The following is a 24,663-nucleotide window of genomic DNA, read 5'->3' on the forward strand; positions in this document are numbered from 1 at the left end:
GGCACAAGTGCCATAGGTTGCCTACCCCTGTGCTAATTCCTCTGGTGGCTGCCTGAGGAGGTAACCCTGGGGCTGGCGTTCCAGAAAGGGAGCGGAGTTGGCTGGGAGCGGGACGCTGCAGGAAGCAGGCTCACCAGAACCCCCTTGGAGGCCGTGAAGCTGTAGGACAAGGTGTGAGTGAAGGGGCTGGTTTGGCTCAGGCTTGGACCATCCGCCATAAGTCCCTTCATCATCACCACATCTCCCACCTCTGCCTGTCCAGCCCAAGCTGGTGCCGCCTCCTCAGGGAGGGTCACATCGACACAGGACCCACCGGGTGAGGAGCTGGGGCGAGGATGCAGGAACAGTGCAGAGACTAGCGCAGAGTCAACGGGGACATTCCTGAAGTGGGGAGAGGGACATGGGTATCCTCCACTGCACAGCGCTGACCCCACTGACTCTCCCTGCCCAGCTATGATCTTTCCTTGCCCCCTTGAAGCAGCTGTATCAGGGGGGAGGGTGAGCCTGGAGCCCCCTTCCCAGACCTGGGAGCAGCTAGGGGAAGACAGGGAGTTCTGGGTTCCTTCTCCTGATCGGGGAGCAGCGGATGGAAGAACATCTCTCACCTTGTCCTGGTGAAGCAGGACAGGAGGTGAGGGGGGTTGAGGGGGTGAGCACAGATGGCTGCATGTGTTCCCCCACCCTAACCCTAACCTTAATCTCAGCCCTGGTGGCCCCATTAAAATAGGGTCATGACCCACTTTGGGGTCCCAACCCACATTTGAGAACCGCTGACCTAGATGCATCCACTCTCAAAGTTAGGTCGGCATAGTGACAGAAAGAGGGGGTTTTTCACACCTCTGAGCAACATAGTTAAGTCAACCTACATTTTAAGTGTAGACTGGGCCTAAGCAACAGTCTGTGGTGCCACAAGGTGTGACTTCTGCTCCATTTTTCTTGGGATTCGTTTAGACAAGATACATTCTCTGAAGCCGCTGACTGGAAAGACGCCATCTGGAGGGCACTAAGCTAGCCCAGACGCTGAATGAATTTGGTGAAATAAGGCTTAATAATCTGTTACTTCTCTACCAACAGTAGCTCCTTAAGATCAGAAGTGTCGGTTCAGTGTCTGGGGCTCTGAATTTGGGGTGGGAAGTGAAATGCACAGCCCTGGTCCAGGGCACATTGTGCAGAGCAGCTCTGACAGAGGGGAGGGAGGGGGACTGCTCCATGCAGTGTGCTCTGGAGAGCTTTTAGTTTCTTTTTTGGCTTATCTCTGGGAACAAATCATTGCTGAGCTTCCTGTTTGCATGCACAGAAGCAGTTTCCTGAGGCTGTGCTCTGTCTTCTGAGGAAGCAGCATGGAGGAGACGGTGAGAGATCGTCTGCTGGGAACCCTGGAAGACCCGGGAGAAGAGTTTGAGACATTTAAATCCTTCTTGCAAGTGAAATTCAGTTGCAAGAAGGCTCTGGAAACAACCCCTGGAGCACTCTGCAGGTGGCAGACCCCAGAGACCTAACTGATGAGCTGCTCCATGGCTCCAAGGAGGACGATGGGGTGGAGATGACTAGGGAAGTGCTGAGGGCCATAAGCCAGCAAGACCTGGCAGAGAGATTGACAAAAACAACAGGATCTGGTAAGAAACAAGACCTGGAGGGATAAAACCCCTTCTCTGACAGTCACTCTTCTGCAACTTCCCTGTGCAGCATTTGCTTTGTCATGTGTGTGTGCATGAGCCTAGATAAAATATGGCCTTAATTCTCCATATACTGTAGGCATCTCAGGAGTTTGCAAGAAGAGTCCAGAAAGTTCTTAGATTTTAGGTGTATTTGTATACTTCTTGGGTAATCTGTGCTCCCTCTTCAGATCCAGGTTTTACTTTTTTCCTTCTCCCGGTTTTCAACAAAAGCAAAAAAAAAAAAATAATAAGTTGGATTGTTTGCCTGTATGTTTCCATCAAGAGGTATGTCCTCTGCTTAGTGAGCTTTCAGTTCTTGCCACGTTTGGTACAGACCAAAAAATATATTTATGTGACTACATTGACCCAGCAATGCAGAGAGTGCATAAACAAAGAAACATGAGACTATATTGCTAGGGCTAAACTACAAAAGTATGGAATGAATAAGATCTGAAATATGATTTGAAATCAGAGTGAGAAATCAGAGGTGTCTCACCCACATAAATACAGTTCTGTCTCGTTTTACACTGGGGTTTCACCTATAACACAGTAAGATTTTTTGGGTCCCGAGGACAGCATTATATCGGGGTAGAGGTATATATAGATCTGAGGCTGAAAATGTATCCTCTAGGCTTAAAGCAAGCCCAGGCAAAAACTCTCCAAGAACAGAGAGGCAGTTCACATCTCATCAGGGCATGGATGGGACAAACCCAGCCTCACAGGAACAATGGACATGGGATTAAGCAGCAACACAAGAATCTGTTAGACCCTGGAGGGAGTCAACCCCCTTCCTTTGGGCAGTTTGGGACTGCGACGAGGTAATGCTCACCTGACTCTGAAGGGGAGGGGGCAAAGCCAAGAGGGAAAAAGGACATGATAAAAGGGAGAGACATTTTGCCATGTGCTCTCTCTTCCACTTACATCTACAGACACCTCCACCACCAAGCAACAACCACTGATCAAAGGGGAGAGCTGGGCTGAAGAGCCAACTTGTGGAGAAAAGCATCTAAGTTTTAAGGACATTGAACGTGTTAAGATCAGTTTAAAATGTGTTTTGCTTTTATTTCATTTGACAAAATCTGACTTGTTGTGCTTTGACTTATCACTTAAATCTACCTTTATAGTTAATAAATCTGTTTGTTTATTCTACCTGAAGCAGTGTGTTTGGTTCGCAGTGTGTCAGAGGCTCCCCTTGGGAGAAGCCTGGTACATATCAATTTCTTAGTTAAATTGACAAACTTACATAAACACCCAGTGGGCATGACTGGACACTTCAAGACGGAGGTGTCATGGTGTTGTGGGGGAGACAAGGCCCCTGCACCCCCAGCTTCCTGCGATTCATCGTGACTTTCAGCCAGCCAGCAAAACATAAGGTTTATTTAGATGACAGAAGCACAGTCCAAAACAGGTCTTGCTGATACAGACAACAGGATCCCCTTTAGTTAGGTCCATCTGGGGGCCCCAGGGAGGCCACAGCCCTGTTGGTCAGGGCGCTCCTCTCCATTTCCCAGCGAGCTCCAAAAACTAAAACTCCCTCCAGCCTCTCACTCAGCCTCCTCCCAGCTTCTCCCCCAGTCTTTGTGTCCTTTGTCCAGTTTCCCGGGCAGAGGTGTTACCTGGCCTTCAATCCCCCTCCTGGGTCCTCATGTTACATGCTCAGGTATCCTCCCTTCCCCAATGCAGACAGTTCCAGCAAAACTCCCCTGCAACCTTCCCAGGTCAATACTCCTCACTCAGTATTCAAAGAACACATCAAGAACATTCCCACTTCATCACAGGAGTTCCTAGGGTTGTGTCTGGGACCAGAGATATTGGCTAGCGTCATTCGCTTGCACATACCTGGGAGCAGCTTACATGCCAGAGGCTGTGCGTGACCAGCCCAGGAGTGGGGGTTCTCACAGCAGAGCAGGGTGAGGCTGGCTCCCAGAGTCAAGGATTAGAGAGACCTAGAAGATCACCAGGCCAGATAACACAAGAGGGGAACGTCACACCCGGACATTAGAAAAATCCACCTGGACACAGAAAGGAGGCTCAAAAAAGATGCAATGTCTAGGAAAACTGGGACCATGTTGTCATCTTCCAGCAAGAGCATGTTATGTTTTTCTCTAACTTCAGTGTGTAGGCCATGAACATAACAGTCTTGTGGCAGAATTTGGGGCAAGGGGGTGGAGGGCTGCGTGGGGAGCAGAGGCAGAGCCTTGCTCCTGTCCCTGAACTTTCCTTGTGCAGAATGAAAATGCAGGAGAGGCCCATACGACTGCAACCTCAGGGCTGCAGGAACAGCTATGGAATTATTTTTCTCTTTGATCTAGTGGGAAAGGACTCCTGCCTCCCCAGCCCACAAGTAGCCAAGTCTGCTCCAAGCCCCACTTGCTCAGGGAAGGTTTTGGTCCTAACTGATTTTTCTGTTATTATATCTCACAGCTGTGAGATCCTTGCACCACATAACATGTTCTCCTAGATCCCCTAGGTGATTTTGAAAAATCCTTAGAAGTGTTAAAGATGAACTTATTATCTTCATAGTTTTAAAGTTAGCACAACATGATGCATTTAGCAATTACCAACTTATTTATTTCCTTGTTTGATGATAATCAGTGAGCTAAGCATGGAGAAACTACCTTAGCAAGCAAAAAGCCTTGTTTGTACGTCCTCGGTTCTCCACCAGCTTAGAACCTATTAGATACAAATAGAAACACCCACATGAAATGATGCAGAATTAGGCACAAGTTTCATATGCTTTGGGTTTTACAGCTCAAGTTGCAGAGCTGTCTTCACAATACTGCATAAAAGCATTTGCTGCTGTGACTGTCTTTTGATGGAGGAGGAAAGAGCATGGGGACTGTCTGTCATTACAAATGTTCAATGAGAGAGAAGCATGAAATCAATACAAATTAGGGGCCTAAATACTTTTGAAGATTCTGGGGCAAAGAGGTTTGGTTTTGGTTGGTTGGGGTTATTTGCTGTGCTGGGTTGGCTTGATTGGTAGGTAGGGTTTGTTTAAATTTGCACAAAGAGAACAGAACAGGTTCCAAGGAACTGAAGAGGTAATAGAATAGAACTGAAAAGTTTAACTTAATTGATCATTGCTTTGCCCATTCATGCTCCAAAAATTTTTTGTGTGTTCTTTCCCTCTTTTTCACTCATACTTGAACGTGAAGACCACAATTTTCACCACACCTGGTGGGCATATTTTAAATATCGGTTCTGAAACCTGCTCATGCTTTACTCTCTTTCTGCAGAGAGAAGGAGAGCACTCCAGGACCTCATGTCCAAGCTGAAGATGGACCAGCACGAAAGCACAAAGCTGGGGTTGAGGGATCTTCAGGAAATCAACCCAGAAAGTCTAAAAGACTGGACTCCTCAGGCATTAGGGGATTTACCGTGGCATTTTCTGAGGAAGGTCAAGGCTCTGAATGGGATGGCCAGAAACGCAAACTTTTGGCAGGGAGCAACTGGTGACCAAGCCAGCAGTGAGGAGAATGGTGGACAAGGTGACAGTGGCAATATTCTTCACCACAGCAACTCAGATACCAGAGTTTCTCTGCACCCCCTCGACATTCTCTGTGCTGTTCTGCTTTGCTCAGACAGTTTCCTACAGCAGGAGATCCTGTCCAGAATGTCCATGTGCCAGTTTGCCCTCCCTCTGCTGCTACCCGCCCTCGACACCCCCAAGTGCACCCTTATGCTGTGGGCCATGAGGGACATTGTGAGGAAGTGGAGGCCGCACTCCCTGGCAGAGAGTAGAGGGTTCAGAGAGGAGAGCCTGGTGCTCAAAGCAATGCCAACAATTTCCTTTGTGCAGCTGGGGAGCTGCAGCTTCTCCAAGTCCAAACTCCTCCATATGGTTCTCAGCCCCTCCCAGCAGCACCACGATTTCTTCATCCATCGGGACATGGAGTCTGGGAACATCCCTCGGGAAATGGCAGATGGGCTGGTTGAGATTTCCTGGTATTTCCCTGGGGAGAAGGATAGTTCAGATCTTTTCCCAGAGCCCGTCACAGTTACAAACCTGCGCGGAGACATTGAGTCGCACTGGCTGCAGTTCAGCTTTTTAACACAGGTCTCCTCAGCATTGTTCATAGTTACTGAGAGCATCAGTGAGAGACAATACGCGCTGTTATCATCCCTGCAGGGATCAGCTACTAAATACTACTTCATCCTCAATTACGAGTCTGGCAAACGGAGTGAAACTCAGGAATTCCTTAATAAATTAGCCCCAATGCTGAAACTGAACAAATTCAATGTGCTGGAGAAAAGCAACAGCACAAATGAGACAGAATGTATAGAAAATCTCCAGCGCATGATACGAAGCATAATGAACTCAGCAAAGAATCCTGTGGCACCTTATAGACTAACAGACGTTTTGGAGCATGAGCTTTCGTGGGTAAATGCCCACTTCCTCAGATGCATGTAGTGGAAATATCCAGGGGCAGGTATATATATGCTAGCAAGCAAGCTAGAGATAACGAGGTCAGTTCAATCAGGGAGGATGAGGCCCTGTTCTAGCGGTTGAGGTGTGAAAACCAAGAGAGGAGAAAGTGGTTCTGTAGTTGGCAAGCCATTCACAGTCTTTGTTCAATCCTGAGCTGATGGTGTCAAATTTGCAGATGAACTGAAGCTCAGCAGTTTCTCTTTGAAGTCTGGTCCTGAAGTTTTTTTGCTGCAGGATGGCCACCTTAAGGTCTGCTATAGTGTGGCCAGGGAGGTTGAAGTGCTCTCCTACAGGTTTTTGTATATTGCCATTCCTAATGTCTGATTTGTGTCCATTTATCCTATGCCTACCTTCATGCCTCCAGCTTCCATCCCGGGTACACATCACACGATCCATTGTCTACAGCCAAGCACTGAGGTACAACCGCATCTGCTCTAACCCCTCAGACAGAGACCAACACCTACAAAATTTCCACCAAGCATTCTCAAAACTACAATACCCGCACGAGGAAATAAGGAAACAGATCAACAGAGCCAGACGTGTACCCAGAAGCGTCCTACTGCAAGACAAACCCAAGAAAGAAACCAACAGGACTCCACTGGCCATCACATACAGCCCCCAGCTAAAACCCCTCCAACGCATCATCAAGGATCTACAACCCATCCTGGACAATGATCCCACACTTTCACAGGCCTTGGGTGGCAGGCCAGTCCTTGCCCACAGACAACCTGCCAAGCTGAAACATATTCTCACCAGTAACTGCACACCGCACCATAATAACTCTAGCTCAGGAACCAATCCATTCAACAAACCTCGATGCCAACTCTGCCCACATATCTACACCAGCGACACCATCACAGGACCTAACCAGATCAGCCACACCATCACTGGTTCATTCACCTGCACATCCACCAATGTAATATACGCCATCATATGCCAGCAATGCCCCTCTGCTATGTACATCGGCCAAACTGGACAGTCTCTACGGAAAAGGATAAATGGACACAAATCAGACATTAGGAATGGCAATATACAAAAACCTGTAGGAGAGCACTTCAACCTCCCTGGCCACACTATAGCAGACCTTAAGGTGGCCATCCTGCAGCAAAAAAACTTCAGGACCAGACTTCAAAGAGAAACTGCTGAGCTTCAGTTCATCTGCAAATTTGACACCATCAGCTCAGGATTGAACAAAGACTGTGAATGGCTTGCCAACTACAGAACCAGTTTCTCCTCTCTTGGTTTTCACACCTCAACTGCTAGAACAGGGCCTCATCCTCCCTGATTGAACTGACCTCGTTATCTCTAGCTTGCTTGCTAGCATATATATACCTGCCCCTGGATATTTCCACTACATGCATCTGAGGAAGTGGGTATTCACTCACGAAAGCTCATGCTCCAAAACGTCTGTTAGTCTATAAGGTGCCACAGGATTCTTTGCTGCTTTTACAGATCCAGACTAACACGGCTACCCTCTGATACTTGACATAATGAACTCCTCTAACAAGAGAATAAATAGGAAAGACATGGCTACGGCAGCACGTGAATTAGGTGTCCAGGTAGATGAGGACTTTGAGGAATGTCAGAGTGGACGCAAGTGGGCTAGAGAAATTACCATGAATATGAGAGATGTGACCAATTGCAAGGCAGAAATGCTGAAACTCCAAGGAGATCTGTGGAATACCGTGAGTAAAGTAGAAAAAGAGCTGGGCAGAATGAAAGAACAAGGAGCTGTCCCTCCTGAAGACTATAAAATGCAGCTGAAAGAAAAATTGTCAGAGCTTCATGCCCAGCAAAATAATTGTGAGCTTAACGATGGACTGATTCATTTATCAATGGACTAGAACAACTGACTGCAGTGGAAAAACATCACTTCCTCAAATGGCTGAAATATACGCTGGATCACATTGCTAAGGATGAACATTCCACGTTACAAGCTCAATATAATGCTTTGGCAGGTGACCCACAAAAGCTAGAAGAACTGGGTGAATTAATCTCTGCCAGTTCCTTGGGAGTGGAGGGCAGAGCACTGGGAAATCCACCCTCCTCAACACCATGTTCAGCCTGCAGTTCGCAGTGAGCAGTGGTCGATGTACGCGAGGAGCCTTCATGTTCCTCATTCAAGTGACAGAGAACTTTCAAAAAGGAACTGGGCTGTGACTTCATCCTGGTGATAGACACAGAAGGACTGAAAGCCCCTGAACTGGCCCTGCTGGAGGATAATTATGAACACGACAATGAGCTGGCCACACTGGTGATTGGATTGACTGATGTAACCAAAGAACAAAAAGGTTGCTGAGACTTGTGGGAGCAGCGGTGACCTGTATGCTCTGTATGTTCAGAAAGTCTGTTACACTCCCCCCGCCCCCCTTTTGGCTCCTCTCCCTCTCTGAATACCTGTGAAGTGGCTTTCCCCCTTCCCCGCCCTCCTGGAATGCTTGTGGGATGAATGGGCTGGCTGAGAGGCTGGAAGATCAGAAGAGCTCCAGAGTAGACAAGTGTCTGGGACTCTAATTAGGCAGCACTCACACACCCAATGCATGGACACTGCATGGACACTGCCCGAGGTGGAGTGTGACCAACCAGACACGACCAAGTCATCTCTAGTCACAGGCCATGAGGAGCAGGTCCGTAAAAGGGGAAGGGGCCATGTGCTCAGGGGTGCACTCATAAGCTTGTACCTCCCTTGAAGGCCCTTTGCCCAGACCACCTGGCCAGTGGTTCGCCGCGTTGCATTCCATCATGCCTTGGGAAGACTCACCTTCATCGCGCCATTCATCACTGCACTGTGGGACACTTACCTTGAAGGATCCGGACATCTCCAATGCCGTGGCTGTCCTGGGGGTGTGAGTATGTGAGTGTGAGTGTGACCACCCCACACCCTCTCTGTTGAGCTTAGCTATCAATATAATAAACATGCTGCTTTCTGCCAAACTCTCGTGGGCCATTAGTTCTCCCTAAGCTTACTAGCTGGCCCAATTTCAGGTAACAGGACTCTGGTTTATTTACTAAGAATAAAGAACATGAGTCCTTGTGGCACCTTAGAGACTAACAAATTGATCTGAGCATAAGCTTTCGTGGGCTACAGCCCACTTCATCAGATGCATGGAATGGAACATATAGGAAGAAGATATATGCACATACAGAGAATATAAAAGGTGGAAGTCGCCCTACCCACTCTAAGAGGCTAATTAATTAAGATGAGCTATTATCAGCAGGAGGGAAAAAAAGTTTGTCTCTAAGGTGCCACAAGTACTCCTGTTCTTTTTGTGGATACAGACTACCACAGCTGCTACTCCGAAACCTGTTACTAAGAAAAGTGCTCATTCATCATTTGAGGGCCTCGGTCATTACACTGAGAATACATGTCGTGTTACGTTGCAACCATCCACCAAGCATGTTTGATGTTTTTTATCTAACTTCTCCACATGTCTGCCAGGAACTTATTACTTAGGACCAGATGCTAAAGATATTTAAGTGCCTAACGTTGCAAATAGGCTCCTAGACGAAGATCCTGACAGTGAAAGGTGTTTTAGATGCCAGTGGTATTTAGGTCCCTAGTTTTAGTGCGGCCACACCTAAATGAGCCTATCCAAACCAGCCCATGTGTGGTGGAGGGAGTGGAAAACCAACTGCCCTCGCCCCTCCACCTCTCGCAGCTGGCCTAGGCCTGCCAGCCATGCTGTGTGATGAAGGGCAGGCCAGCACCGCAGTGAATGCTGTGACCTCAGCTCACACCACCTCCATTTCATCTTGGCTCATCCCCAGCCAGACACAAATAGCATCAGGGACTGTGCCAAGCGCCACGTGAGGGGAGGAATATGCAAAGTGTCTCTGGGTTGTGACTTCTCTTGCCCTGATTTCCCAGGTGCCCAGAGAGAAGCCAGCCATGCCCTTGCCCCCATAGCCGGCTCACAACCCCTGCCTGACTCAGCTATTCTGCTACCGAAAGCCGAGCAGATTCCTCCCTAGAAGAGAAGATCTAGAGAGCAACTCAGCTTTTCTGCTGTATGAAACAGAGCCAAGACCCTGCTGCAGGACGGGATCTCTCGCCTAGAGTGACTCTGCACTTCTGCTCTTTATCGCCTAGCAGACACCTCGCTGAGAGGTGGGATCTCTCTCGACTCTCGCAGACCGTGGCAGGTAGGTGCTACTTTTCAATAAACACTTGTGCCTCCTTCCGGCTAAACATTTCTTCAGCCAGATCCTGAGCTGCCTGCCGCGCTTTTCCTCACATCTTACGCAGACTGGGTTTGGCCAAGCAGAAGCGGAGCTAGGATGGGGGGACCGGGCTCGATGATGATCTATATTTTTGGAGATTCATAAAGTTTAAGGCAGGGGTGGGCAAACTTTTTGGCCCAAGGGCCACATCGGGGTTCTGAAACCGGGTAGGGAAGGCTGTGCCTCCCCAAACAGCCTGGCCCCTGATCCCTATCTGCCCCCTCCCGCTTCCTGCCCCCCTCCGAATCCCTGAGTCATCCAACCCCCCCCACCCCCGCTCCTTGTCTCCTGACCACCCCTAACCACCCCCAGGATGCCATCCAACCCCCCTCCTCTGCTCCCTGTTCCCTGACTGCCAAGACCCCTATCCACACCCCCATCCCCTGACAGGCTCCCTGGGACTCCCACCCCCATCCAACTACCCCCTACTCCCTGTCCCCTGACCACTCCCTCCTAGGACCTCCCACCCCTAACTGCCCACCTCCGGGACCCCATCCTCATCCCCATCCAACCCCCCTGCTCTCTGTCCCCAGGCTGCCCAGACCCCTATCCACACCCCCGCCCTGACAGGCCCCCCAGAACTCCCACCTCCATCCAACCACCTCCTGCTCCCTGTCCCCTGACTGCTCCCGGGATCCCCTGCCCCTTATCCAACCCTCTTGCTGCCCACCCTGATACCAGGACTGGCAGCCGCACTGCATGACCAGAGCCAACCATGCCGTCGTACTGCCCAGCAGGAGCGGCAGGCCAGAGCGCTGCTGGCACAGTGAGCTGAGGCTGCAGGGGACGGGGGACAGCAGGATGGGGCTAGGGGTTAGCCTCCTCGGCCGGGAGCTCAGGGGCTGGGCAGGACGGTCCCGTGAGCCAGATGTGGCCTGCGGGCCATAGTTTGCCCACCTCTGGGTTAAGATCAAAAGGGGTCATTATGATCAGCCAGTCTGGCATCCTGTCTAGCACCAGCCAGGGAATTGAATGCAGGCCTCGAAACAGCACTGGGTCCAGTGGTCATCATGGAAAGACCCAAGTGAAACACGCATGGATATTTCACTCTGCTCTGAAATAGGACTATGGCTTTTCCAGCTCTTGCCTCTAAATCTTACCTCCCCAGTGTCAGAAAGAGGAGGAAGCAGCCAGGACTGACTTGGCTAGCCAAGCTGGTAGCCACCTGGCAAAAGCAGTAGCCGCTCCATTTTTCCTCTGAGATGGTGGCTAGAGAAAGAAGCAGCTGCACAACTGTTTTGAAGGTGTTTTGGAGGCTGGAAATTTTCTCAGCACCTAACCTGGAAAGAGAAAAGGCCCCAGAGCTGCAGTTACATTTTGGCATCATTATCTGAACTGGCCCTGACCCCTTCCTTGCATGGGTTAAGATGGGGTTGTCAGTAGGCAGCCCGTGTGGTCCAAACCCAGACAGCTAGAGACTTTTCAGCGGACCCCACAGGATGTGCCAGGACTCAGGGCTTCAGCCCTGCCTGGAATCCTGTCAGGACTTGGGGTTTCAGAGGGAAGCGGGACACGTTTTGTTCCAGCCCTTCCTGACCTGGTGTAGATTTGGGATTGCAGAGATGGGAGAGGCGCTCACTCTGCACCAGCAAATCTTACAGGTATGAGAGTTGCTGGCTGCCTCCCTCCTTAGTCTCCCCATCCCTCAGTCAGCAGTTTCAGGGGCAGCACACAGCCAGTAGCTGGCCCTGACAGGAATGGAAAATTACTCCGACCAGGGAGAAGTACCTGAACCACCAAGGTACACTCATCAGGATCAGCAAAGCCCCAGCACAGCCACCAAAGGCTGCCTATGACCCAGCCTCCATGAAGACATTGGCTCATAGGCTACAAAGGGTTAAGCAGAGCAACAGCTAGGACACAGAGGCCAACAGGTAGGTGAGATTGCTCCCAGTGCAGGATGGGAAGATGAGAGGGGGTGAAGCATTCTTCTCTTGTGGAACCAGAGGCCACTGGACAGGAAGGTCACCTGCCATCACTGCTTGGGGAGGACCTGATGGGGAAGCGCCTGCACCCATGGGTCCCTAAGGCAATCAGGTGATGGGGAGCATGCCCCTAGGGTCATCCAGGCCACTGGGTGGGTGGAGCACCCACCAACACTGGGTGAGGCACGGCCACCAGTAGGCATGGAACTGCAGGATGGAGATGTTAGTGCCTGGGTGAGAATCCTCCACAAGTTGGGAGCCCTCCGGGAGGGTTATGGGTTTGCAAACACAGATCAGAGAAATCACCAAGCAAGAGAAGGTTTCCAGGGGCTTCTGACTCTGTAGTGAAAGGATGAAGAGTTCATATGTACGAAGTGTTATTTTCTTTCAGGCTTGGATACGTACGTTAAAGAAACCACAAAAGGCTGAAAAGTTTTTAATATATTATCTACATACAGCTTAAACAAGATGTGGCTAAACTGGAGAGAGTCCAAAGGAGGGCAACAAACATGAGAAGAGAACAAAACCTATGAGGAAAGGTCAAAAGACCTGGCCATGTTTAGTTTAGAGAAGAGAAAGCAGAGGAGTGACCTGATAACAATCTTCAAATATTTACAAGACTGTTAGAAAGAGCACAGTGATCAGTTTTTCTCTATGTCCGCTGAAAATAGAACAAGCAGTAATGGGCTTAATCTGCAGCAAGGGAGATTTAGGTTAAATATTAGGAAACACTTTCTAACTGTGCAAGCACTGAAGCTCTGGAACAGGCTTCCAAGGGAGATTGTGGAATCCTCACTGCTGGAGGTTTCCAAGAACAGATTGGACAAAAAACGGTCTCTGATGTCCACACCATTGGGGGCTCGTTCACCTGCACATCTACCAATCTATCGATCTATGCCATCGTGTGCCAGCAATGCCCCTCTGCCATGTTCATTGGTCAAACCTGACAGTCTCTACGCAAAAGAATAAATGGACACAAATCTGACATCAGGAGTCATAACATTAAAAAATCAGTAGGAGAACACTTCAAGCTCACTGGTCACTCAGTAACGACCTAAAAGTGGCAATTTTTCAACAAATAAAACTTCAAAAACAGACTCCAACATGAAACTGCAGAGCTGGAATTAATTTGCAAACTGGATACCATCAGATTAGGCCTGAATAAAGACTGGGAGTGGTTGGGTCATTACAAAACCTAAACCTAATTTCTCCAATACTAAATTTCCCCTACTGTTACTCACAACTTCTTGTCAACTGTCTGAAATGGGCCACTCTCATTACCACTTCAAAAGTTATTTTTCCTCCCTTGGTATCCTGCTGTCAGTTGAATTGTCTCATTAGAGTGATGTCACACTTGGTAAGGCAACTCCCGTCTTTTCATGTATTTATACCTGCTCTTGTATTTTCCACTCCATGCATCTGATGAAGTGGGTTCCAGCCCATGAAAGTTTATGCCCAAATAAATTTCTTAGTCTCTAAGGTGCCACAAGGACCCCTTGTTGTTTTTGCTGATACAGACTAACACGGCTACTGCTCTGAAACCTAATGTCCTAGGTTTACTTGGTCCTGCCTCAGCACGGGGGGCCGGACTAGATGACCTCTCGAAGTCCCTTCCAACCTGGCATTTCTGTGATTCTAACCCTAGCACCTTCTCTATCTCTAGTTCTTGCATCTCATATCATTTTATTATTAAATCATTCCAGAGCCTGTGATTCGGTAGCAATGGCCACTGGCGACAAATACACGATTATACGCACCAAACGCAAAGAGCTGATAGGAATCATTCAGAGAGACCCCGAGAGCGTCTTAGACGAGTTACTAGCCCAGTCCGTCATCACGGAGGAAGAGTACGACAGCGTGAACCAGCTACAAGACAAAGTGGCCAGAATTAGGAAATTGCTGATTTACATACAGAAAAGGGGGGAGTCGACCTGCCGAGACTTTCTGGAGTGTTTAGAAATTTTATTCCCAGGCACAAATCGGCTTTTGCAACCTTCAGAATACGGTAAGTTGCATCTCAAGCATAAGCGCTGACTTTCTAGCAGAACTGTCATATTGTGCTAGATTTATAGTCTGACCCAGGAGTGTCGGAAGTCCCCTAAAGGGGAGGGAGGGGCCATAGGTGCCCAAACTCTGGCCCTGCCCCCCAAGCCCTGCCCCAGCCCCACCCCTTCTCCCTGAGCCCCAGCCCTGGCACCACCCATTCCCACCAAGGCCCTGCCCTCACACTGCCCCTTCTCCATCAGTCCCTGCCCTCGTGCCGCCCCTTCTCCTGAGGCCCAGGTCCTGCACCTCCTCTTCCCCCTCCAAGACTCCACCCCCCACTTGCTCCTTTCCATCCCCTCCCTCCCATCACTCACCCTTACGGCTGGTGAAAAGTAGAATGGCACAGTCCTTCCACTTTTAACAGTGGGGGCGGCATGGCCCCCTGGCCTTCCCTGTTCTGGTGCGCCTGGCCTGAGCGCAAAAAATAGTTAAAGAGGCTGTTTTTCCTCCTTAAGAGAGGGGGGCTGATTGATTTAGGATATTTGTTTTATTTATTTAAATGAGTTTAACAGATTATATGAATTTTAGGTCACAACATAGGTTGTCAACTTCAAATTTAGGTTTAAACAAATTTATTTTAAGAAAAAAATTACTCTTATTATTAATTTATATTAATATAATCATCATTATTATTTGTATTTTTGGAGGGTCTGGGAGGGGCAGCTCCCCATGTGCCAGGCAATTAGGGTGACCAGATGTCCCGATTTTATAGGGACCATCCTGATTCTTGGGTCTTTTTCTTATATAGGTTCCTATTACCCCCCACCCCCATCCCGATTTTTCACATTTGCTGTCTGGTCACCCTTCAGGCACTGCACAGTCTTACGGTTTATTGTTTGTAGTGTGGTCATCTGCCGGAATGGCAACCTTGCGTTTCTGTGCCATGAATGAAGCCAGAGCATTGCCATTGGGCAGGTGGAGGAACGCACCAAAGGGGCTGATCAAAGGAATCCCTCTGCCAAATGGTGCTCGGAGAGGGGAATCATACGGGCTTAATGACATAGAGGACAGGCACAGGCGGCAGATATCATAGGCCAGGGCAGGCTAAACCTCCCCGACCCAGCCGGGGCCCGGCCCACGTTGTGCCTGAGGCCCTGCCTTCCCAGCTGGCAGCCCTGAGCTCGGGCCCGCCAGCAGCCAGGGGCGGCCCAGGGTGGTGCTGGGGCCAGCCGGGGAGCGGGACAGCTGGTCGGGACAGCACTGGAGCCGACCCAGCGCTGGGAGGGGTGGGGGGTAACTCAGCCCAGCGCTGGGGCCAGCCTGGTTCTTGTGGGGGGCACCTGGGGTGGGCAGGCTGTGGCTCCTTTGGCCATGCAGGGGGACCGCTTGGGGCTCTGGCAGGCGGGGCAGGTGCACCTCCCTGAAGGGAGGATTCCCCCACTGCTCATGGGGGCAGAAATGGCCTGGACCAGACTGAGGTGGCGGAGCCTCTCAGAGCGAAAGAGAGGGGACTAGTAAAAGCCTGTTCAACGCCAATGAGGCCCGACCACGAGTCTTGCACTGCCTGGGGGTGCGAGGGGAGCTTCAAAGGGGAAAACCTGCCACAGGAAGGGGCAGTGAACTGGGAGAAGCTGCCCCGCCTCAGAGAGCCGAAAGGGAGACAGCAACCGGCCTCGCTGTGCCGGCAGCAGGCCCTGGCCTTGCAGCCATGTGCCCTCCCAAGGAAGGGCTGAGGGTGTCGACTAGCCCAAAGGCCTGGCCCCGGCAGCTGGCCTGAGCTCCAGGTCACCCTGCCTTCTTTTCCATTTCCCACAGACTCCCCTGTCCCGTAAGGGAAGAGAGAGGGGAGAGGACTTTCCTTTTTTGTTTGTTTGCTCCCAGAACCTCTTGGGCGTCTGCCAGGGTGGGGGAGAAAGAGACCTGAAGTGGGGTGTGCGGGGGACTTTAGGGGACTCTGCCCCCCCACAGGGCCCTAAACAACAGCAGATGAAATGGGAAGGTGCTGCATACAAACAGTACAAAAAGCCGGCCCCAAAGAGTTTACAATCTCTTGTCACGCTTGTCAAAACCTAGTCCCAGATTTGGACCTTAGCGTCCAAAATATGGGGATTAGCATGAAAACCTCCAAGCTTAGTTACCAGCTTGGACCTGGTATTGCTGCCACCACCCAAAAAATTAGTGTTTTGGGGCACTCTGGTCCCCCTGAAAAACCTTCCCTGGGGACCCAAGACCCAAATCCCTTGAGTCTCACAACAAAGGGAAATAATCCTTTTTCCCTTCCCCCCTCCAGGTGCTCCTGGAGAGATACACAGACACAAGCTCTGTGAATCTAAACAAAGGGACTCCCCCCTCCCCGTTCCCAGTCCTGGAGAACAGAATTACCGAGGGTTATCTCTCTTTCCCCTCACCCAGAGGGTATGCAAAGTCAGGCAAATAAATCTAACACACACAGATCTCCCTCTGACTTCTTCCTCCCACCAATTCCCTGGTGAGCTGCAGACCCAACCCCCTGAAGTTTCCCAGTAAAGAAAACTTCAACAGGTCTTAAAAAGAAAGCTTTATATAAAAAGAAAGAAAAATACATAAAAATGATCTCTCTGTATTAAGGTGACAAATACTTATTCAAAAGAATACAATTTAAAGCACTCCAGCCACTATATACATGTAAATACAAAAACAACAAACCCTTTCTGCACTCACAACTTGGAAACAGAAGATTAGAAAGCAGGAAATAGAAATCACTCCTCCTCCGAGAGAGCATACAGGCAGACAGAAAACAAAGAACTCAGACACAACCTTCCCTCCACCCAGAGTTGAAAAAATCCGGTTTCCTGCTTGGTCCTCTGGTCAGGTGCTTCAGGTTACCTTTTTTTCAGGTGAAAGAGACATTAACCCTTAGCTATCTGTTTATGACAACGCTGTCCTCAGGGTGCCCTTAACCATAAGCCACAGTGTCTCTTCTCTGTCTCAGCTTTGCTGGTGCTTAAACTGTGTGTCAGCTCCCTGCTGCACCAGCCCGTCCGCTCCACCACAAACTCCTCGAGACTCAGCCAGTCTTAACCTTGCCTTGCGGGTGACGTTCAATTAATCCCAATTCCTGAGTTCCACAGAGACGTCTCTCGGCAGCATTCGGTCCCCCTCATGGGACACTCACAGAAATTATTAAAAAGGGAGAGCGAGAGCACACGCACAAAGCAGGACACGCACCAGTTTGGCTTAGGATTCACATTTTACTTTCGTACCCAGCGCTGAGATGGTTCATAGTAAAACTAAGCCTGAGTTCCTTAAGGAAAAGCAGATACTGAAGTGATACTAAGCAAGAGTGGAAGTTACAAACGAAACGAAAGTAACACGCTTTCTAGTGACTCAAACTTCACTTTAGCAAGGTCCAGTCTTCTTCTCAGCAGCTTTCTCACTTCCATCGAGTTACCAGCATCACCAGCCCCTCAGGAGCCGCTGGTCACAGAATCAGAGGGCATTGATCCCTTTGTCCCAAGTGATGGATACCTGCGGAGCCCCCCGTTCTTCCCTTTCACCACCCAGAATGCCTTTGAGATGAACTCTGTGAACACTAAACCCAGATAAAGTTCCTCTCCCCAGCTGCTACTTCTTCCAGGTGCAGGCAGCAGGCCCCTTCTTCCACCTCAGGTCCATTGGTTCTCTCAATTGTCTTGATCACTTCATTTATCTTAGATGTCAATGTCCTTCTATTGCCCTGTGCTTGTGATCCAGCAATGCCGTTTTTCTTGATCCACATTCCTTTGTCAAGGGCAGGTTTATTTCTCAGATACCTTCCCCAGTGGCAGATAAGCCACTGGGTTGATGGGGCCTGTGCTCAGGGGCTCCAGAAAAAATCTGCCACCAGGCAGCAGAAGCCCGGAGCCCCGTCAGAAGCACCGGGTTGGTGGGTGGGATAGGGGAAGCCCCTGCATGCTGACTCCACTCCCCAGCAGAAGCACCAGGCACCTGAACCCCAGCTGTGGCACTGGGACTGGAGGAGATCTCACTCCTTGCTGTGACCCCGGGGTCATGGCTGGGTGGGGGGTAGAGCTTCTCTGCTCTGGGGCGGGGCAGAAAGGAGCAAATGGGTTGTGGGGCTGCTGTAGGGGGATGGAAATGGGCGAGATCATAGATGGAACAGGGGCATGGTCATGGGGGGAAGGGCAGAATGGGGTGGGGCTGTGGGCAGGGCCACAAGCGGAAAGGGTGAGAGAGGACCCCCACTTAGTCTCCATGAAACCTTAATCCACCTCTAGCCTTCACAACGTGTATTAAGATTATACATACATCCCTATATACAACCCCTACATCCTGACTCTCACCAGCGTGTCACCAGTTTTTATATGATACTTTACAAGACACTGTTTGGCTAAATATTTTCACAATATCGGGTGGGCTGCACCCTTCGCCAATTGACATAATGGGGCTGTTAGAATCACACCTACGTAAATACTCTCAAGTTTCATGTAACTTCTGTCTGGGAATTTCTTAGAGCTGCGTGCTGCACCATTCATTAAGCTGGTTATTTGAGTGTATGGAGATAAATGAAGCAAACAAAGAAAATTAGCAACTGAATACTGCTCACCTATTCCTCCTCTGTTTTTCTTGGTAGATTTTTTCAACCCAGAGCGAGATTCACGTACTGTGCGAGACCCAGAACCAAGGGAGAGAGATTTTTTCAATCCAGAGCACCATACAGAGCTGAAGGATGAAGATGGTTTCAATCCAGAGCAGGAATCAGAGACTCAGGAAGACCCAGAGCCAGAGGAGAAAGATGATTTCAATCCAGAGCCCGATCCACAGCTGGAGGAGGAAGACAGTTCAAATCCAGAGAAGGAATGAGACATTGAGCCAGACCTGGAGACGGGTGGTTCTGATTTGGAGCAGGAATCAGAGACTCGGCAAGATCAAGAGCCCGAGGAGGAAGATGGCTCAAATCCAGAGCAAGAATTAGAGACGGAACCAGACCCTGAGCCAGAAGGTTCAAATTCAGAGCAGGAATCAGATACTCAGTAAGACCTAGACCCTGGTGGGAGAAAAACCATGTCTCAAAAGGAACATCCTCATAGGTGATTCATTCTTTATCCGTAGAGTCTACTTTGACTGCCATGGGCTGCCCTTTGAGTTCCAACCGCTTATAACCATTAATTCACTCCAAGAGGCCACTGACGGAGAAGAGCAATTCCCTTGCTGTTGCCAGGATTGCATTGTTAACTAGAAGGGGGATCCCTGTGTAGCGCTGTGCATGATCATAGCAGCACTGCGATTTCTTCATCCATCGGGACGTGGGGTTTGGGAACGTCCCTCGGGAAACCGCAGATGGGCTGGTTGAGATTTTCTGGTATTTCCCTGCTGGGAGGGAGAATTCAATTGCACCCGTGTGAACTATCCCATCCAGCGCAAATGGTCAGGGCGCAGGCAGGAGAAGTGGGAGGCCACAACTGTTTCTCTAATTGTAGCTCTTGAAATTGGCATCCAAGCCTTTGTCACTTCGCTGTTAGACCCGGTCGGACACGGCAGCTGGTGCAGAATTCGGCAGCTAAGCAAGGTGTCATTTCACGAGGCAAACCTGTGACCAATAATAGCTGCCAATTGGTTCCCAGATTGACTTGAAGATCTTGGTTAAACTGCCAGGTGGCGTAAGACCTACCTATTAATGGCTGCTTCTCTCTCTGTGATATCTGCTGTCATGTCCACCCTCTGCCTAGGTCCTTTCTCACCCACTGAGCTGGGAAGCTCAGATGCGTTCTGCAGTGGTTCCCTTGCTTGTTCAACGGTGCTGAATCTTTCCTCTCCGGGGCCTCATTCTTCTCTCTTCTTGCTGCTTCCTTGTATTTTACCATCACTCCCTAGATGCAGCCCCCTTGCACTTTCTTCACTGGATGCCAATGGTCCAAATATCCATTTTATTAGCCCCTTCTGAAGCCCTTCACCATCCAGCTCACCCAAAAAATTGGGTGACACTAGCCAATTTCCCCATCTCCCTCTTCATCCCATTATTCCCAGCCTGTAATAAATATAGTGAATAACTCCAGCCCTGATATTGATCCCACCCCTGGATGTGGGGTTGCATTTTCAAACCAATTCGATTATTTGCACTCACTGCTCCTATGGAGGGTGTGGAGGGGTCGAGGACAAGCTCCAGAACTGCTTGATGCACAGTGGCTGTCAAAAAGGCTAACAATATGTCAGGAACTATTAGGAAAGAGATAAAAAAATAAGACAGAAAAATATCATCATGTCACTGCACAAATCTGTGGGTTCAGAAAAGAGCAACCAAGATGATCAAGGGTATGGAACAGCTTCCACGCGAGGAGAGACTGAAAAGATTAGAGTTGTTCAGCTTACAAAACAGACGACTAAAGGGGGATATGATGGAGGTCTATAAAATAAGGAATGGAGTAGGAAAAGGGAACAGAGAAGTCTTATTCACCCTTTTCTACAACACAAGAACCAGGGATCACCCATGGAAATTAACAGGCAGCAGGTTTAATACAAACCAGAGCAAGTGCTTTTTCCATGCAACACACAATTAACCTGTGGAACTCATTGCCACAGGATGTTGTGATGGCCAAAAGTATAACTTGAGTTAATTTTAAAAAAACAACTGGATAAGTTCATGGAGGACAGGTCCATCAGTGGTTATTAGCCAAGCACAATCCCATGCTTGTAGCCACCCTAAACTTGTGACTGTAAGAACCCAAGAGTGGAAGACAAAGGTGGATCACTCCATAGTTGCCTTATTCTGTTCTCTCCACGAAGCTCTGTTACTGGCCACCATCAGAGACAGGATACTGGGCTAGATGGACCTTTGGTCTGACCCACTAAGGCAACTCTTATGTTTCTTATGTAACCTCCCTTCTCTGATGGGTGCAAACTTTCTTCTGATCTCCTGCCTCAGTTTATTCCTGGCTAGTTTATCCTCATTTGTTCTTGGGCTGACACTGTCTTTTAGCTTCAGTAGCTCTTCACCGTCCCTGGTGTTTGACCCACTAAGTATGGGATTTCCAGGGCAGTATGTTGGAGAAGGCAATTTCAACACATTTCTCCATTGTCAAAAGAGCTGGAGTGGAAAGCCAACAAGGCTGAATGGACCTAACTGTGAAACAATGGCACAGCCATCAGAGGGGCATTATCTTAGGGAGTGTGTACATGGGGAAAATAATTCAGATTAAGGTAGGGTGTGAATTTAATAGCAGAATAGCTATTCCTTATTAACTCCATGTGTGGACACACTTATTCTGGAATAAGGTACCCTTGTTCCAGAAGAAGCATACTCCCACATGGAGTGAAACTGAAATAGTTAATCAGGAATAACTCCATGTGTAGACAAGCCATAAATCCACATGGGGACCAATTTAGGAATAGCTATTGAGGTTCATGTTCCCATAGAGACAAGCACTGAGATGCTTTCCTTATCTGGAGTTAACTGGGAGCAGGCTTCTGGGCTTGCTAAACAATGTAAATGGGTCTGCTCCCGGAACTGAGAAGTGAAGCTTACCTAACTGAGCTTGTAGTGAAGCAGAAGGTGGTTTGCCAGGAGTAGATTTTTATTGATAAATGTCGATAAATGTTGATTTCAGCATACACACATGAACCAATGCAAAAATATTTCCATCAATAACAATCGAAATTTACAGAGAGCCAAACTAAAGAAAATGCTGCCTGAGAATGTATTGGCCTTTGGTTTAAGGCTGGCTATTAACTGTGTACACTTTGACTTATGCAGCGTTGTTGGTCGGTCCCAGGATATTAGAGAGACAAGGTGAGTGAGGGAATAGCTTTTTTTTGGGTCAACTTTCGTTGGGAGAGGGAACGAAACTTTTGAGCTACACAGAGTTCTTCTTCAGGTCTGGGAAAGGAACTCCAACAGTGTCACTGCTAAATATAAGATGGAACAGATAATTTAGCATAACCGGTCAGCACATATTCTAAGGGCCCATTGAAGGTGACATGTCCCGTTAATACCCAACGATAAACCTGAGATACAGTAATGATATTTTCATCTTCAACTCCCTCATCGATTTCCACCACAACTTCAACAATCACCATCTGTCCATTAAACTCTTTCTGGAACTTTCCCACACTAGCATCAACTTCCTGGATGCCACAATCAGCTTCAACAATGGAACCCAACAGACAACCATATATAAGAAACCTACAGATCTCCACACCTGCCTTCATAGTTCTAGTAACCACCCCAAACACGCCAAAGACATCTGTTATCTACAGCCAGGCATTCAGGTGCTCTGAGGAGATAGTCTGCTAGATACACCTTAACACAGCCAAAACTGCCTTCACCAAACACGGACACTCCGCCGGAGAAGTAGATCTTATCATGGAACGGGCCACCCAAATACCCTGAGAGAACCTGCTTCAATACAGAAATAAAACCCTCTCCAATCGCACGCCTCTAGTTGTCACCTACCCCACACGCTGGAACCCACATAGTGTATCATCAAACAACTACAACCCATTCTCGATGGGGACTCCGTCCTGAAAGAAATCTTTCCTGAACCCCCTCTTCTGGCCCTCAAACAACCTCTCCAAGCTCATCATCAGAAGTCAGCTCCCCACAGACGAGGACACACCAACTCAAAGCGGTGCCAGAACAAGAGATGCAAAACCTGAAGACATCTCTCCACTGTTACAATGATCAACACCCTCCACAAGACACCTTTCAAGATCCAAGGTCCTACACATGCCTATCACAACGTGTGGGGTACCTCATCCAATGCACTAAATGCCTCAATAGCAACTAGTTGGGTGAAACCAGACAATCACTGTGCTCTCAGATGAACTCCCACGGGAAAATGATAACACACAAAAACACCCTGGGTGAACACTTTTCACAAAGCAATTACTCTCTGTCTGACCTATCAGTCCCCATCCTCAAAGGAAACCTGCACAACACTATTAAAAGATGAGCCTGGGAGCTTGAATTCATAATTTTGCTAGACACAAAATCATGGATTGAACCGAGACACTGGATTTATGGTTTATCACAACAATCTGTAACCCGCTCACCCTGTTTTTCCATCCATTGACTAAAGGAGTGTTAACGAACGGTTCCACCTTGAATGGTCCCTGAGGCTGAGAGTATGAACTATTTACACTGTACTATCTGTTTGATCTTCTATTTAGCAGTGACGCTGAGTACCTTTCCCAGACCTGAAGAAGAGCTCCGTGTAGCCCGACAGCTTGGCTCCCACACCAACAGAAATTGGTCCAATAAAAAAAATATTATCTCATCTGCCTTGTCTCGCTAACGTACTTGGACTTGGGATGTTGCCAATTTGTGTCTGAACGGTTCTAAAGCTTGAACTTTTTGAATCTCAACCTCTACTGTCATTAAATTATTGTCTGACCCCCCATAATTTTGCACAACTGTGAAAATTGTAATTGATAAAAAATTTAAAAAATGCTTAAAAATAAACATCGGGATTATCCGTTGAAATGATAAAAAAATCCATCCGAGTCTCATCATAAGACTGGATGAAGCCAGACACACCTGTTGGCTGGTAGTTATTTTGAAACTATTTTTTCCTGAAATATTTTGTTCCATTGGCTAATAAACCTTTGTTTCCAGAAGGCTGTTTGGTCCCTGGATAGCACTGGTCACGGGCTCCCGAAGGAAGAAAACACTCCTGGGGACCCTCCCCGATATAATATCTGATGGGGGGACAGAAACAGCCATTTCCCCCCCCCCACTCCCGCTGTTTGGATATTCCAGAAAGAAAGAATAGGCCCCAGCCCCAAAAGATGTCATGTGAACAGAGGAGAACCTCAAACTTTCCATTCTTGTTTAAATGAGGAAGTTTCTTGCCCTCACTGATGGCAGAGAAAGGGCAAATTTCTCACCTGATCATTTACTTTCCGCTACACCCTCAAGCAACCAGAAGAGCTCCTTCTCAACGAGACTGAGAGCAGAGCTACACAGCAGGGACACCGTGCGTCATCCCGCACTTTTTTTCCTCATCTCCCCCATCATCATCCACACTCACACGTTGAACTCCACTGCCATTCTCACAATGCCCTGTACCCGTATCCTCCAGATTTCGCAGGTCATGGATTCCAAGGCCAGAAGGGACCATTAGGATCATCTTGTCTGACCTCCCTGTACAACACAGGTCACAGAACTGCCCCAAAATAATTCCTAGAGCAGAGCTTTTAGCAAAACATCCAACCTTGCCTCCGCCCACTTCCTGGAACCCAGCATGCGTGACAGACGCAAGGAGCTCCAGCTATTCAGCTTAACAAAGAGAAGAGCAAAGGGGGGTGACTTGATCCTAGTCTGCAAGTACCTACATGGGGAAAAAATATTTGATCACAGGCTGTCCAAGCTATAAGGACAAATCTAACAAGGTCCAATGGCTGAAGACTGAACCTAGACAAATTCAGACTGGAAACACGGGGCACATTTTTAACACTGAGAGGAATT

The 24,663-nt window shown here is 48.7% G+C and overlaps 2 protein-coding genes across 2 annotated transcripts; both read left to right on the top strand.

Moving 5' to 3' along the window:
* LOC115651324 (up-regulator of cell proliferation-like) lies at positions 1-9,997 on the top strand. The gene is made up of 4 exons (XM_030562256.1): positions 1-1,616; positions 4,898-6,018; positions 8,222-8,362; positions 9,959-9,997. The coding sequence occupies exons 1-4, from the start codon at positions 1,544-1,546 to the stop codon at positions 9,995-9,997; spliced, it is 1,374 nt and encodes a 457-aa protein (XP_030418116.1). The 5' UTR covers positions 1-1,543.
* Positions 8,680-22,750, top strand: NOL3 (nucleolar protein 3). Its single transcript, XM_030562002.1, is given in 4 exon segments — positions 8,680-8,944; positions 9,959-10,233; positions 13,940-14,241; positions 18,835-22,750. Coding segments are annotated over 2 exon segments (687 nt in total). The 5' UTR covers positions 8,680-8,944; positions 9,959-10,233; positions 13,940-13,958; the 3' UTR covers positions 19,239-22,750.
* Positions 22,751-24,663: the final 1,913 nt, after the last annotated feature.

The sequence above is a fragment of the Gopherus evgoodei genome, chromosome 4 (genome assembly GCF_007399415.2).
Source record: "Gopherus evgoodei ecotype Sinaloan lineage chromosome 4, rGopEvg1_v1.p, whole genome shotgun sequence".
NCBI lineage: Eukaryota > Metazoa > Chordata > Testudines > Testudinidae > Gopherus > Gopherus evgoodei.

Coding starts and splice junctions, on each gene's coding strand:
- LOC115651324 (XM_030562256.1), top strand. CDS start 1,544: ATGACTAGGGAAGTGCTGAGGGCCATAAGCCAGCAAGACCTGGCAGAG. Junction 1,617..4,897: donor GACAAAAACAACAGGATCTG/GTAAGAAACAAG, acceptor CTCTTTCTGCAG/AGAGAAGGAGAGCACTCCAG. Junction 6,019..8,221: donor CACCTTATAGACTAACAGAC/GTTTTGGAGCAT, acceptor TTCAAGTGACAG/AGAACTTTCAAAAAGGAACT.